Below are 16629 nucleotides of genomic sequence, written 5' to 3' on the forward strand. Positions count from 1 at the left end.
TTTAGTGTTTCAGCCATGGAGGTCACCACTGTGCCATATAGCCCACTTACCTTTTGGACCCTTTAGAATAAATGGCCAAAAGATATGAAAAGATGCTCATCTTCACTAGCTGTTAGAGAAAGGCAAATCAAAACTACAATGAGATACCACCTCACACCTGTTAGATTGGCTGTTATCAACAAGACAAGTGTTGGAGAGGCTGTGGAGAAAAATGAACCCTCATTCACTGCTGGTGGGAATGTAAACTGATATAGCCATTATGGAAAAGAGTATGGTTATTCCTCAAAAAATAAAGAGTAGAACTATCATAAGACTCAGCAATCCCTCTACTGGGTATCTACCCCCAAAACTTGAAAACGCTGGTATGTAAAGACCATGCACCCCCATTTTCATTGCAGAATTATCCATGGTGGCCAAGACATAAAACAGTGTCTTTTGATAGAGAAGTGGATAAAAGGATGTAGTATACATATATACAGTGGAATACTACTCAGGCATAAGAAATCATGACAGTGACATTTACAACATAGATCGATCGACCTTGAGAACATCGTTCTAAGTAAAACAAGTAAATCAGAAAAAGCTAAGAACTATATGATTTCACACATAAGTGGGATATAAAACTGAGACTCATGAACATAGACAAGAGTGAAATGGTTACTAGAGGAGAAAGTCAGGGGAGGTTAGTAAAGAGGCCCAAATATATGGTGATGGAAAGTGGTTTTACTTTGGGTGATGGACACTCAATACAATGAACAGTTCACATGTTACGAAGATGTACACCTAAAACCTATGTGTTCCTCTGGACCAATGTAACCTCATTAAATTAAATTTTAAATAAAGTTTAAAAAATAAAAATAGTTTTGAAAAATATTTTGGTAACTTAAAACCTTAGAGTTTTATTGTTACACTTAAAAATTGAAATTATTGAATATTAACATCATTTGCAATAAGATGAAATATGGAAACATTAATTGCTAAATTTAAATTTATCTACTTTTGTCTTATTAATAAAAATATTTGAGTCTGTATATTAAAATACATTTTGTTAAGGAAGCACATGTTACTAAAAGTTAAAAAATATATAATTGCCAATCAAAAAGCCTGTGTTACTAAAGGTTATAAAATATATTCATAAATTTGGCAATCTATAGAATGCTAATTGCTTCCTTTAATTGTCATTAGATATTAAAGTTTCTAAGGGTTAAGAATTCTAATTAACATGGAAGAAATTAAAATATGTTTTTAATAAAAGATGTTATATGTTATGGAGTTGCGTTTTCTTTAAGGAAAATGAAAATTTTATTTTTCCATGGTTATTTCAGAATGTGAAGATGAAAAGAAAGAATTATACATTTTATAATAAAGGTGGTTAACCTTGGCCAGTTGGCTCAGCAGTAGAGCATCAGCCCCACATGTGGAAGTCCCAGGTTCAATTCCTAGACAGGGCACACAGGAGAAGCACCCATCTGCTTCTCCACCTTCTCCTTTCTCTCTGTCTCTCTCTTCCCCTCCTGCAGCCAAGGCTCCATTGGAGCAAAGTTGGCCCGGGCACTGAGGATGGCCTCCTCCTCAGGTGCTAGTATGGCTCCTGCTACAATGGAGCAGCGCCCCAGATGGGCAGAACATCACCCCCCTGGTGGGTATGCTGAGTGGATTCCGGTCGAGTTCATGTGGGAGTCTGTCTGCCTCCCCCACCACTTCTCACTTCGGAAAAATACAAAAAACAAACAAACAAAAACAACGTACTTTTTAAAAGTAGATGGTATTTTTGAATGAGGACAGTGAGTGCTAGTGAAAGCATGTGACTGAGCAAAGGTAACAGAGATAGTACTACCACCAGGCTCCCTGAATTTTCTGATTAAATGTTCCTTATTAAAGACTAGCAAAATTGAGGAGTCTTATCTGAGTGATGCTGGTTACACTGCCTCATTCAAGTGTAACTTGTCTGAAACTATGCTCAGTGAGTGGTGTCACTATTACTCATTGCCCAAGCCAGGGATCTCAGAGTCTTTCTTTACTATTTCTCTCCATTGATTCACTCACAAACCCTTACTGGACACAACTGTTCACCAAATCATATATATATATAATGAATCTCAGAAATGGCTCTCTCTGACTTAACTTCTTCTGTTCACACGGACTGTTGTTTTAGCATCCTACATGGCTCACCTCACCCTCTTTCTCTGCCACACAATCCCCAGAGTGAGCAGTGTTAAAAACAAGTCATTTTTTTTATTCATTTGCTTTAAAAGTTCCATTGCTTTGTCAAGTTTGGCTCCATCCTAGTTTGTCAGCCTTGTTTCCATTGATTTCCTGCCCCCCCATTTATACTTCCTGTCTTCTAGTCTTAGCTGGGTGGGGTTGACGGAAGTATTTTTAAGGAAAAGCAATGTTTCAGCCCCACTATTAGAGATTCTCATGTAATTAGCCTAAGATGAGGCCTGGACATCTATGTAGTTTAAAAGTTGCTTAAGTGGTTCTAATGTACACCCAGGTTTCAGAACCATATATCTATCCTCCAACTTCTGATATTTCCCTGATGTGCCTTGACATTTTAGGTCTCTACACATTTGCATATACTGTTTCCATTGCCTAATAAACATCTTTTTATTACTTGATCTTCAAGTCCCAAAGAAAAGTCATATCCTCTTTGAAACTTTTCTTGACTTTCTCAGGTAGCATTTTATTCATGCCTATGTTTTAGCAGTGATCATATGGTAGCATTTAATTTATTCTGTTTCTTTCCAAAAAAAGTTGAGACTCATCATATTGTCTTGTCATTCAGTTGCTGTTACAGGAACCTATTTTTAATTTTTTTCAATATTTATATTCAATATTCAATATTATTTTTACATTAGTTTGAGGTGTACAGCATAGCAGTTAGACAATCATATACTTCAGAAGGAAATCCCTTGCTGTTTCAAGTACCCACTTGGCACCATAAATAATTATTACAATATTATTGACTATATTCACTAAGATGTACTTCACATCCCTATGACTATTTCATAACCATGAATTTGTACTTCTTAATACTTTCACCCTTTTCACCCAGCTTTTCATCTTTCCTCCCATCTAGCAACCATCCATTTGGTTTTTTGCATCTATGAGTGACAGGAACCAATTTTTTTTTTTTTTTGGTATTTTTCTGAAGCTCGAAATGGGGAGAGACAGTCAGACAGACTCCCGCATGCGCCCGACCGGGATCCACCGGGCACGCCCACCAGGGGCGAAGCTCTGCCCACCAGGGGGCGATGCTCTGCCCTGACCAGAGCCACTCTAGCGCCTGGGGCAGAGGCCAAGGAGCCATCTCCAGCGCCCGGGCCATCTTTGCTCCAATGGAGCCTTGGCTGCGGGAGGGGAAGAGAGAGACAGAGAGGAAGGAGGGGGGGTGTGGAGAAGCAAATGGGCGCTTCTCCTATGTGTCCTGGCCGGGAATCGGACCCGGGTCCCCCACACATCAGGCCGACGCTCTACTGCTGAGCCAACTGGCCAGGGCCGACAGGAACCAAATTTAACACTGGCTTAAGTGAGATAGAAGTTGACTTCTATCTTTACGTAAGAGTCTATGCCAGTAGTTTCCAACCAGGGAACCCCAGGAGATATTTACTGGGAGATGGCCCTTGGGGCAGGAAGTTCTACTGGCATGTAGTGATCAGAGGCTCGGAGTGCTGAAAAAAAAAATTATAATGCCCTATAAAGAATCATCTGCCTGAATAGCAATAGAAAAACTGATTAGTCATGAGCTCTTATGTTACTCCCCTATCTTAACTACTATTAATAATGCTGCAGTGAACACAGGAACACATATATCATTTCATATTAGTGTTTTGGATTTCTTCAGATAAATAGCAAGAAGTGGAAGTGCTGGGAAATGCTGGTCATTTGGTATTTCTCTTCTCTCTCTCTCTCTCTCTCTTTTTTTTTTTTTTTTTTTTTTTTTTTTAGGTAACTCCATACTTCTTTCCACAGTGGCTGCACCACTTTACATTCCCACCAGCAGTGCATAAAATTTCCATTTTCTCCACATCCTCACCAACACTTGTTTGTTGATGTATTGATGATAGCCATTCTGCTCGGTATGCAGTGATATCTCACTGTGGTTTTGATTTGCATTTCCCTGATGGCTAGTGATTCTGAGAATCTTTTCATGTATCTGTTGGTCATTTATATGTCCTCTTTGTAGGAAAATCTATTCATGTTCTCTGTCCATTTTTAAATTGAATTGCTTTTTTTTTTATGTTGAGCTATATGAGTTCTGTACACATTTTGGATATTAATCTCTTATTTGGAAATGATATATCACATTTATTAGGTTGCCTTTTTGTTTCCTGATGGTTTTCTTTGCAATGCAAAAACTTTGTAGTTTGATGTAGTCTCATTTGTCTATCTTTGCTTTTTCTTGTTTTTGCCCTAAGAGAAAGACCCCAAAAAAGAATATTGCCAAGACCAATTTCGAAGAATTTATTGCCTATGTTTTCTTGTAGGAGTTGTATGGTTTCAGGTCTTATATTTTTTTACTTGCCTTCTTCTTGATTGCCAAGACCCTAGTAGAAGATCTGTCTGACCTTCATCATGACCCTATGTCACTCCTCTCTCAAATGTCCCCAGTTTTAAATGTCACCTTGAAGTACCTTTTTTTTGTGCTGTTATCTCCAGCTAAAAAGAGACATACAGCCTGACCTGTGGTGGCGCAGTGGATAAAGCGTCGACCTGGAAATGCTGAGGTCGCCGGTTAGAAACCCTGGGCTTGCCTGGTCAAGGCACATATGGGAGTTGATGCTTCCAGCTCCTCCCCCTTCTCTCTCTCTCTCTCTGTCTCTCTCTCTCCCTCTCTCTCTCTTCTCTCTAAAAATGAATAAATAAATAAAAAAAAATTTTTTTAAAAACTAGATTGCTAATAATAACCATGTTTAAAAAAAAAAAAAGAGAGACATACAATCATAGCCCAGAGTATCTCTTGAGGTTATGCTGAAGTTCTATTTGTTTGTTCTGGGATAGGTATTTAAATATCCTTGAAAATACCAATTGAGTACTGTCACAGTGTGTCATTCCTCTTCAGGCCACTTCCATTTATTTTATCTCTACGAGAACATGTGCTTTTAAAAATAATTCCAAACTTTATTTTTATTATTACTTGTTTAATTGCTTATCATTTAACATGTATGGCAGGCCAGTTGGCAGCTGGGGAGTAGAGAAAACAGCTGGAACAGCTAATTTAGCCTGAGATGATCTTGCATCATCACACACATACTCTCAGAAACAAAGGAAGGGATTACGTCTTGGTTCCACTTCACAAACAGGCTCTCTACATGTTGAGTCCATAATACAGTTTGTGATCCCTACCATGTTCTCCTCAGGCTTTGGTTTCTGCTTCTCAACCCAGCTATTATCTCACTGAGTCCCTTCAGTTTTCCCTTTAGCTTTACAATCTAGCTAATTGTACACAGCACTTTTCTGGCTGCCACTTCCCAGTGTGAACACCAAAATGGAGACTCATACTCTAATTTTCAATGGACTAATTACTGTGCAACTATTTCCTCTAAGAGAGACAAAGTTGAGAATGGAATCATGTTAAAATAGGAAGGATCCTGGACTGAGCTTCACGGTCTCTCAGTTCCAGCCTTGTCTTGGTCAGTAAGTTACTGAGTAATCTTGGATGTGGATTTTCCCTTGTCTGTATTTCTGTTTCTCCATTTGTATAAATTGAAAGGACTAGATTAGAAAACCCCTGAAAGGCTTCTGGTTTAATTAGCCCTTTATACCAGTAAAGTGTTTTCACGTGTATAATCTCAATGGTTTGAATGTGAGTTTTGTAATCTAAGTATGAATACAGGCCTGACCACTTCCTAGGTGTATGATCTGAGGTCATTTATTTATTCTTTCTCTGATTCAGTTTCTCTTGGCCTTCAGGCTGCAGGGGGAAGAATGATGTGGGGAGCAGTTCCAAATGAGAAACTCATTTGGCTTCTTGAAATTTCCCTCCCCAATTTCGAGGAAGGGGGAAAGAGGGATGTGGAAGTACAGCATCAGCCTGATGCTCTCTCCTTTCCCCCCAAAGTCCCAAAGGCAGGGTATAACCCACTCTCCTCTTGACACAGCCTAGCCTTCCTTCGTGGGAGAAGAGATGAGTAGAGAAATAAACACAGGCATTCTGCTCCAGGCACCCACTCTGTCTTGCTGTGTTTTATACAGAAAAGTAAAAAACCTTTTTGTGCCTCAATTTTCTCTTTTGTAACACAAGGGTTAGGACTGGAGATCTATAAGGGCTCCATCTAGCTCTTGAGGTCTGGGGCTCTCCACTTACTGTAGTCCCCAACACCCCCTACCACACTCCCCTTGCCACTTGCCAATTACTTCTTAAGAATCTGCATCCCCATAAACTTTCAGCCCTCAGAGTACTGTGCTCACTGTCTCTTCCTACCCAGCCAGGCCACGGCAACTTGTGGTACCCATTTGCCCTCAGCCCTCACCTTCTAAGCAGAGAGTAACCTTCTACCTCAGAGGCCTGAAGCCAGCTCCAGAACTGTTCTCCTTGGGGAGCTCTTGCGCTGACGTCTGTGTTTGTACTTCCTCTCTTTGCCCAAAGAAACCCCCCACACACACACACACACATCCTTCCCGGATACCGTCCCAAACTCAGGCCAAGAAGTAATCAGCCTGGGGGAGGGAACCTGTGGGCTTCTGAAAGGAGGAAAAGGAAACGCAGCCCTCTCAGCTGCTCCCTCCCCAGTGCACTGAGGCGCTTAGCACTAGGGCTATCAGTCAGGGAAGCCTTCCTGGATGGCTGCACTAGCCTCCTCTGGGCTCTTCCACTCAGTCCTCCAGGCTCCTTTTCCTGGTTCCTCCCTCCTTCCCATCCTCTCCCCCGGTTGTCCCGAACTTCCTCCCTCCTGAGACAAACTTTGCCGCCCCTCTCAACACAGTGGCAGAAAGTTGGGAGTGCCTCAGAGAAGCTGGACCATACTTGTGTCGGCACCGAATCCCTCAGTTGCAGATTCGGTGTAGGGCCGTTCTGAACCTTGACAGCTCACCTACTACCAAAGGTTGTCAGGGGATTGTGGGCCTGGAAGGAGACAGTGTTAGGCAGAAAACGAGAGTCCCTGCGAGACTTCCTTGGCTGTGATCGTCTCACGGAATAGCTCGGTATCTCCTAAGCCCTAGGAGAGGTCTCAGGGGAAAAGGGCTGTCGTGGGCTGAGAGAGTAGCGAAGGAGGGGACCGGGAAGCGGCGGTAGGGTCAGAATTCAGAGGTAAGAAGTCAGAGGACACAGTTTAGATTTCTTACCTTAAACGCTTGACCCTCCCCCCTCATTCCCTGCCTTTTTCATCGGACTGAGGAGCGAGAGAACTCAGGAGGAAGCGAGAGCACAACACTGCACTCTGTTCCCCACGATGTTTGCGCCTCGCCATGGCCATGGTGCCCTGGCTGTCTTGACTTCCCGATTCCTGATTACCCTGCTCGGGACTCCAGGTAAGCAATGGGGCGCCTCACTGCTGACAGAGCGCTGAGCGTGGTCCTGGTGCTCCAACCTGGCAGCTCACCCGTGAGAAGTCAGGTCAGGGGTGCCACAGAGAGACCTAGAGCTCTTCATTGGCCTGTGGCCTGCAGGTGGAATTCTGAGCCCAGACCCGCAGCTACCTGTAGCTGAAAGCTACCGTTGTCAGCGGTGGGCCATCAGAGTGAAACAGCCTTGGATGCACGGGACTATGAGTCCCCAGGGCAAGTTTGACCAGGCTTGTGACAAAGAGTTTTTGTGTGTCTAATGGTCAGTAGTCATTAGCTGACTTTCCTAACAGGACACACACTTGCTGCAAAAAGATCTATAAATTTTCTCTCTGAGAATGATATCTTCATTTATTCCAGGCCAGGGAGCACTGCATTTCCCTTCTGTTGTACAGCCATAACTCCCACCTGTAGGTGCTGACCTTTCTACAAAGCCTCTCAACAGAGTGCAAACTGTATCCCCAAGATTAAGTCTGTAAATTTTGAGAAACTAAAAAAAATTAAAGGGAAAGGGCTCATCTATAGTCTTTCTCTGACTTTTGGAGGGTATACGAGAAAAGATTCAATTTGGTTTCTTTTTTGTATATAGATTTTCAATATGTTGTCGTTTATAACTGTTGAAGATTTGTCTGTCCCCAATAATTTATATTTTAAAAAGATAATCAGTAAAACCAATCGACCAATCAAAAAAGCAAAACAAAAGAAAGCCCCAGTTAAATTCAGCAGTCACTCTTTGGGTCAGCCTTGGTACCGTTTCTTGTTGAAAGGAAAGGCAGGTGAAGTGGTTCTCCAGTAGATGGCGCCCGCTGCTTCAGATAGTGATTGCCTTTCCAGCCTGGAAACCCTACTAGCGTCTTCAACCTTTTGCTAGAGAGCCAAATGCTGAAAAACACTAGCAGGACTGTGAGAAGCACCTGTCCCTGCTTGCTTTTGCTAGAGTCTGGAGGTCAGTTGCTTTGCTGCCTGTAGAGCTCTTGAGATTCTAATAATGTGTTCAGAAAATCTCAAAGCCAAACTTTCCACCCACAGTCCCACAACCAGTTCCCAGTGGGGACTAAATGTGGACAAGATAGTGGACACTACACACAACTCAAAAACCTTAATAGCTTGTCTTTTAGTTGCCACCTGCATTTCCCTCTATCACCCAGTTTTCTGATCTTGGAATTTCAATACCTTTCCCATCCTTCCAGGCTTTGTGTTGAACCTGAACTTTATGATACTAATAAGAATCTGGAGTTGTACTGTCTGTCCTTGGTCAAATTATTTAAAGGCTTTGGACCTTTAAATGTCCATTGAGATCATTCATTTCAACATAATAAGAGTGATAATACATCAAGTATTGGTCACTTAACAACTTGAGATGCCTGTGGTAAAGTACAATGAGAGGCAAGGTCTTTGGTCTTGGCCCTATCACAAATCCACTGTGTTCCCCTCTCCTCTCTCAGCCTTGGTTTGTTTGTTTGTTTGTTAGTTTTCTATAAATGAGAAGAAAAAAACTTGTATTTGACCTTTATCTTCTCTGTCAAAGAGAAAGAGGACACCAGATTAGAAGAAACGTAAACCACATATTGGTAGGAAGGAGATGATATACACGATGGATTAGAGATGGAAAAAGAACACCTCACTCCTAGAATTGGTTGTAAGTCTCCCAGCTAGAAGAATGGCTTCCCTGGGCACTGAGAAAACATGTGATGCAAACTACTGAATCCCTGAATATACTCACTAAGTGGACATACAGATGCCACATATCTAGAGATGGCCAGTTGTAGTCCTATATTTAAAAAATAAAGGAAAATATGACAAAAACTCTGTTCTTGTTGTTGCTCTTTGCAAGAATCTAGAATTACTTACAAGTTTACTTCCTGAATTTTTAGCAGAAGAATCCATGATTATTAATTTTGACGTTGACTCATTGAAGATATGACTTGGCATAATAATAGAGTTTCTTTTTTGCAATAGGATTTCTGGAATGGAAACAAAAAGGGGCATGGAGGAGAAATCAAACAGTAGGGTCTCCTAAGGAATTGAGTCAAGTTTCTTCCTGTTAGAGAAATATGGAGATTAGGTTTAAGGGGATTTGTAAATGCTTGAAATGGCCTCAGAACTGCTGGTTAAAGGGCACACATAAGATATATTTTTAGAATGGTATGTGCCTGGAGGACAATTTCTGAAGGGAGAATAAACACTAAGCTCTGGCTTCATTCTCTTTGATAATTTTGTGCTTGTGTAGGAGCACAGTATTGGTAACATAATGAGCAAATATTCAAATAAAAAGAGGGAAGATATAGTCAGTTATAGAACTGGGCTTCAAAAGGGCAATTAGAATTTTAATAAACATAAATATAGGCTCACAACTTTGGGTGTTTCTCCTCTAAACACAAGAGAAATGAGAAATAAAACCTTTAAGAAAAGGATTAGGAAGACATGATTTATAGACATATTTGTGAAAAAAAGAGGGCTTTTTTCACATATATTGTTGACATATCAAACTTAAAGGCAAGTAAAACACATATTTTTTATTATTGATGATCTTAAAAGAAATAGTATTCTGATCCAGAGAGACCCAGAAAGGTTCCACTCTCTTCTTCACTGGTCAGCCTGTACTTGGTGTATTATAGCCTGACTTTGGGCCCCACATTTTCAGATGGCACTGACAGGCTGCAATGTTTTCATAAGAGATTAAATGGGATGGAGAGGGTTCTTGAAATTTTTTCAGGTAAGAACAATAAATGTAGGGAAATTTAGCTGGGAGAAGAAAAGACTATTTGAGATGGGGTGAGAAGTGGGTGTGAAAGCTGTCTACAAATGTTTGAAGGGCCACTTACAGAAAACATTTTCTGTAAGTGAAAACATTCTCACCATTTCAGCTGCTACAAATGAAGTGGGCTACCTTGGAGGCCGGAAGTCCCCTGTCACTGAGAATACTCAGAAAGGAGTGAAAATTACAAAGAATGACCTTCTCCACCGCCCTGTTTCCCTGCAGTAGTCTTGTAGATAATGAAGGCATCTCATTGCTCTGGGCTAAACTAGCCCAGGTTCTTCCATACTTTTATGCATAATATGGTTCTAGATCCCTTTTCTGTCTCAATTTTCCTTCTCTGGACATAATACATGGGTTAGCAAAAGTAGGTTTACAGTTGTAATACAAATAAATAATAAATAAATGAGAATAAAATGAGAGTAAACAGTTTTGCATATTTACAGCTGTAAACCTACTTTTGCCCACCTCTGTATATTTATGGATTAATTAAGTTAGAGAACAAGAGGCTCCAGACAAGTAAAAATAAAAATATTGTTATTATCTGGTGAAATTATCAGTACATTCTAGGCACTCCGGTAATGATGTGAAAGAGTAAAGGTAAAAACGATTGGGGAAAACAGATCTTGGAGAAGTCCTATGGAGTCTCAGATAGCTTTACTATCTGTTATTCAAGGATTTTGTGATCCCAGGAAATAATATTTGTTGCATATACATAGAGCTTTTATGTACATTGAAGTTTATTAAAGTCTAAGGCAGGAGAAAAGTTGCTAAGTAAAACTAGCTGAAACCTGCTCATAGTGAATTTATGGCAAAAATTTGTGGTGCCTACAGGGGAAGTATACCAACATGTGCCTGTCTCTCTCCTATTTCAAAGGGTCAATGTAGAAGTTAGTTGGTTCTCAAAGATAGGTGCTATCTTCTTGGTGGTATTCTGAACCATCTGAATCATGGTGGCTCAAACACCAATCTCCAATTGGGAATCATTTGAAAAAAATCAAGTATTTTCTACTAGTAAACCTAATGGGTCTCTTACCAAAAGGGGAAGAAATCTGGGCTCTTTAAGATGAAGCTGAAATTAAGTTCTTGAACTTTCTTTTCATTTAGGGTACAAAAGAACAGGACTTTGAGTCTCTGAAGGGCAGGTGGAGTGGTAACAGAGGCTTGGTAATTGGAATAGCAAGGTGTTCAAAGTCCATGATATCTTCCTTATATTTGGTAGCCCCAGAATCTCTATTTTGAAGTCATTCCCTAACCTTGTAGAAGTTTCCTCATTTTTAACCAGCTTTTCTGCTGTCCCTTCCTTTATGCCTTTCTGTAAAATGGAGTTATACAGCTGGCCTGATGCACACAGTTCTCAGCGTTTCACATATCTTGGATGCAAAGCCAGCTCTTTGGCTGGTGTTTTAGTCATCAGGTCAGGCTGTTGAACTGTGTACTGCTGGCCTCTAGAGTTTCAGAGATGGTAATAAGGGGGAAGCCAAATAAGTCAGGATTTGATCTGTCTACCCTTTCAACCAAATAAGATCTGCTCTTATTTATTTTCTATATTGAGTTTAGAGCAGAGGTTAATTGGAAATGATGACTGAACTATTAAAATTTAAAAAATAAATAAATTGAAGCACACTGAACTAGGTGACCTCAAGGGCTTTCCAATTTCTGAGAGTCTATGACTCTCAGGCATTATTCCCAGGGAAATAGAAATGTCCAAGGAGCAGGAAATCTTAGGAATTTAACCCTGCCTTTCCATTTTCTAATTGGATAGTATACTATAGCTGAGGAACCTAGCCTCTGCTACTTCAAAAAGTAAGGTTCCAATCTTTAGACTTGGTATTTAAGTGCCATAAATGTTCTTGCAAGTATCCAAGAGTCAAACATTTGTTCTGGAATCCTGAGATCAACTTTTTGATTTCCTTGTCCCACCCATAAAATCATATGGCCACAGATGGTCAGAGCTACAAGGTAATTCTTAGGGTGACCATACATCCCATTTTGCCCAGGAGAGCCCAGTGTCACCTGCTGTCATGGACTGACTGTTAATGGTTTCTCAGTTTTGATAATAAAATATACAGCCATCCCAATTTGAAGCCCTCTTGTCTGACCTTCTTGGGTCATAGTTAAGAAACTGGAGGCCTAGAGTGAAGAAAAGACATAGCAACTTATTGGCATCTATAGAAATCTGGATAGAATTATATATACATCTGATATTTAGTATTCTGTCATTGATCTGGTATAATGAATATTTTATTTTATTTTTAATAAGAATATCCCAACAGGTATTCACACTTGTAGTTCTCAGTGATTCTCTGTGTATTCCTCAGACTCAATCTGAACTTATGTGGTTTCCTAGCTGTACTTTTCCAAAGATTATTTGAACAAAGACAAAAGCAAAGAGCCCTCTGTCTGCTGCTTTCAGGATTTCTCAAATGATTTAATAAGGTGGACTTTCTTGATGTTGGCAGCCCCAGTGAATCTGGCTACGTTTACAGGTCTCTCTCCTCCAATACAGACAGCATTTTCTCACTTTATGGAAACCAGCTCCCTGTTTGGTGAGATGAGCTGTTTCATATCAGCCTTATAAAACAATAGACTCTGTTGGCTAAAGAGAAGAGGCTGTGAAGAACATTTAAAACCTGGCACTTCCGCCTGACCAGCAGTGTCACAGTGGGTAGAGCGTTGACCTGGTATGCTGAGGTTGCTGGTTCAAAACCCTGGGCTTACCTGGTCAAGGCACATATGGGAGTTGACACTTTCTGCTCCTTCCTCACTTCTTTCTCTCTTTCTCTCTCCTCTATAAAATCAATAAATAAAATCTTTATAAAAATAAAAATTAAAAAAAAACCCTGGTACTTCCTTAATCTAACTCTTATGTTACCTTCTTGCTAGATAGTTATACAGTTTCTGCTTGTATATCACTAGCTGAGGAGACAGATTATTCCATTTTAGGAAAACTCTATTATTAAAAATCTTCCTAAAAAAATCTTTCTTATGTTTAATTTAGACCTTGTTTCACTGGGGCTACCACCCATTAATCCTAAATGTTTACTGTATGCCAGGTACTATGTTAAATATTTTACCTTATTTTTTATTAATTTATGGGAATGATAATGGTTAATAAGATTATATAGATTTCAAGTGTACAATTCTATGATACATCATCTGTATATAGTGTTATGTGCCCACCACCAAATGTCAATTCTTTCATCCTCATATATTTGACCCGTTTTACCCTTTAAAACCCCATACTCTTCTTCTCTCTGGTAATCACCATACTGTTGTCCGAGTCTATGAGTTTTTGTTGGTTTGTCATGATTGTTCATTTGTTGCTTTTAGTTTTATATCCTGTATATGAGTGAAATCATATGTTTCTTGAGTCTGTCTGTTTTATTTTGTTTAGGATGATGTACTCAAGAGTCATGAATGTTGTTGCAAATGGCAGTATTTCATCTTCTTTATGGCTGAGTAGTGTCTAGTGAAGAACACTTTGATTGTACCTATGTCTTGGTCACTAGTAATAATGCTTCAATGAACATAGAGATGCATATATCTTTGTGAATAAATTAAATACTTTACCTTACAAGCTCTTTTAATCCCCACAACAATTATTTTTAGGGAAGTATTATTCTCCTCATTATATATCAATAAGCTGAGACGAGCAGAGTAACTTGCCCAAGACACACAGCTTGTAAGTGGCGGGCATAATTTGAACTAAAGCAGCCTTGCTTGTGTTCTTAACCATGTTTAATGTATGCTCTTATCCATTAGGCTGCTCTGTTGTAATCATTTCTCTTGGTCCTCCTGACCACCTTGCAACTCCTGCTCACCTTGCTTTTCTTTTCTTTATTTTTTTTTCCTAAGAAACTGAGCTGAGTCTTGAAACTCAGTTGGCTTCCATTTCTCCTTCCCCAATAATTAATAATAAAGTCACCTTGCAGGGGAAAGAGACTTTCAAAGCTGTAGCTGGACAACCCTAACAGTGAACAGAGAGAAGGGTGAACAAGTAGAGAAGATTCTTTTCTCTGAGAGGTGAACTTGTGACTCTTTGTTATTTACCTTGGCGTTTTCCAACCTCATGACAGTCAGTGGTCATAGCCAGATCCAAATTTGGCCCCAGTTTGTCTGGCACCTCTGGATGGGAAGGAAATCTAAATGCATGTTAAGTCTATTTTCAGATCCTACCCACTTTAGTTTTGCTTCTCCAGATAGGTTTCCTTAGATCTTCCTGTATTCTTTTATAACTGTGGGAATAACACTGTCAAGGAAGTAAACGAGGATGTTTGCCCATGATCAGAGATTGTTTAGGAAAAAGGGTCAAGGTGGTTTGACCTTGTACTATCTGACCAATTTTCTCTTCCTCTCTCTTCCTGCCTCATAATCCCCTCTAGTACTTCTTAATTTCCTTCTTTTTCCACTTTTTGACTCTTTTCCTGCAAAAACTTTCAGGCCTCCTTCACCCAGGCTGCATTAACGGTGCAAAGAATAATATTTGGGCATCCAGATACCTCTGTCTGGGCCTAGCTTTGTCATGTATTTACTGTGTGATGTGGGAGTATCTGTTTCCCTCTCTAAGCCTCAATCTTATAATCTTAAAAATTGGAGAATTGGACTAGAGACTATCTTTGAGAGGTTCTGTTGCTTTGAAACATTGAGCTTTCCTCTTATTTTATTCTCATTTCTCTGTAACTTTCAGTGTTCTCTTGTTCCCCATCTCTGCCCTTCCCATGAATTTCCAATACTGTAATTAGAAAGCACGAAGTGTCAGGATTAGATTTGAGGATTTATTCAGTCTTTATCAGTGTAGACAATGTCAAACAGACACAGAAAGAATTGTGGTAGTTTATTTTATTAAGAGATACAATCATATATTGGCATCTAGGATGCTATACTATAAGAATGCAAAATGCTAGGAACTAAAAGTGGCAATGTTATATGAGTGGATGTAAGATTTTTAAGCAAGCCTAGAAAAATATAAACTTTTCTCAAGTACAAAAATGGTGGAGACATTAGAAATGAACTTAACAATATGTGGAATTTTTTTCTAATGTCATGTTAAGAATGAGGTAGGGCCTGACCAGGCAGTGGCACAGTGGATAGATTGTCGGACTGGGATGTGGAGGACCCAGGTTCGAGACCCCAAGGTCGCCAGCTTGAGTGTGGGCTCATGTGGTTTGAGCAAAGCTCACCAGCATGGTCCCAAAGTCGCTGGCTTGAGCAAGGGGTTACTCGGTCGGCTGAAGGCCCATGGTCAAGGTACATATGAGAAAGCAATCAATGAACAACTAAGGTGTCGCAACGAAAAACTAATGATTGATGCTTCTCATCTCTCTGTGTTCCTGTCTGTCTGTCCCTCTCTCTGACTCTCTATCTCTGTAAAAAAAAAATTGAAAAAAAGGAATGAGGTAGGGGTTATGTTTATTTCTCATATTCCTAAAGAACAGAAATATAATGATGGAGGATATAATGTGATGGGTTTGTCTAGGTCAACTTTATTCTCCAAGAATGCAAGTTCACCATAGGGGATGACAGGAGTTTAAATATTTGCTTCCCTAGGCTACAGGCTATAAAAGTTAGCAATCAAAACTTCACCCTTTTTTTGCTTTTTAAACTCAATTTTATCTGAGATAAAATGCACATATGATAAAACACACCTATTTTAAATGTACAGTTTGATAAATTTTGACAAAAACAAATGTTTACACCCAAATAGGCACCACCACAATTCAGATATAAATTACTTTTATCATCCCAGAAAGTTTCTTTGTGACCTTTTATAGTCAAGTTCTTCTTTCACCTCCAGCCCACTGATTTGTGTTCTGTCTCTATAGTTTATTTTTGTCTATTCTGGAATGTCATGTAAATGGAATCACACAATATGTACTCTTTTGTGACTTGCTTCTTTTTTTTTTTTTTTAGATTTCATTTATTCATTTTTAGAGAGAAAGGAGAGAGAGAGAGAGAGAGAGAGAGAGAGAGAGAGAGAGAGAGAGAGAAAGAGAGAAAGGGAGAGGGGGGGTGAGGAGCAGGAAACATCAACTCCCATATGTGCCTTGACCGGGCAAGCCCAGGGTTTTGAACCAGCGACCTCAGCATTTCAGGTTGACGCTTTATCTACTGCGCCATCACAGGTCAGGCCATGCCTTGCTTCTTTTGCTCAGAAATTTTTTTTTGTTTTTTTTTAAACATTTTTTTTATTATTATAGTAAAAATGCATAACAAAATTTTGCACCTCCATCATTTTTAAGTGTATAGTACATTAGTGTATATGCACAACGTTGTTGTGCAGCAGATCTCTAGAATGTTTTATCTTATAAAACTGAAACAACTCCCTATTTCCTTCTCTAACTTCCCCTAGTAGCCATATT

General features: G+C 39.8%; 1 protein-coding gene across 4 annotated transcripts in view; it reads left to right on the plus strand.

The window, feature by feature from the left end:
- The first annotated feature begins 6754 nt into the window (after nucleotides 1-6754).
- LOC136386101 (vascular endothelial growth factor receptor kdr-like) overlaps nucleotides 6755-16629 on the plus strand; it is a 276217-nt gene continuing 266342 nt past the window's right edge. For all 4 annotated transcript variants that reach the window (XM_066357427.1, XM_066357429.1, XM_066357428.1 and 1 more), the window contains exon 1: nucleotides 6755-7476. In XM_066357427.1, coding sequence (XP_066213524.1) covers nucleotides 7398-7476 — 79 coding nt within the window. In that variant the 5' untranslated portion in view covers nucleotides 6755-7397. The remainder of the gene's footprint in view (nucleotides 7477-16629) is intronic.

The sequence above is a fragment of the Saccopteryx leptura genome, chromosome X (genome assembly GCF_036850995.1).
Source record: "Saccopteryx leptura isolate mSacLep1 chromosome X, mSacLep1_pri_phased_curated, whole genome shotgun sequence".
NCBI classification, from domain to species: Eukaryota; Metazoa; Chordata; class Mammalia; order Chiroptera; family Emballonuridae; genus Saccopteryx; species Saccopteryx leptura.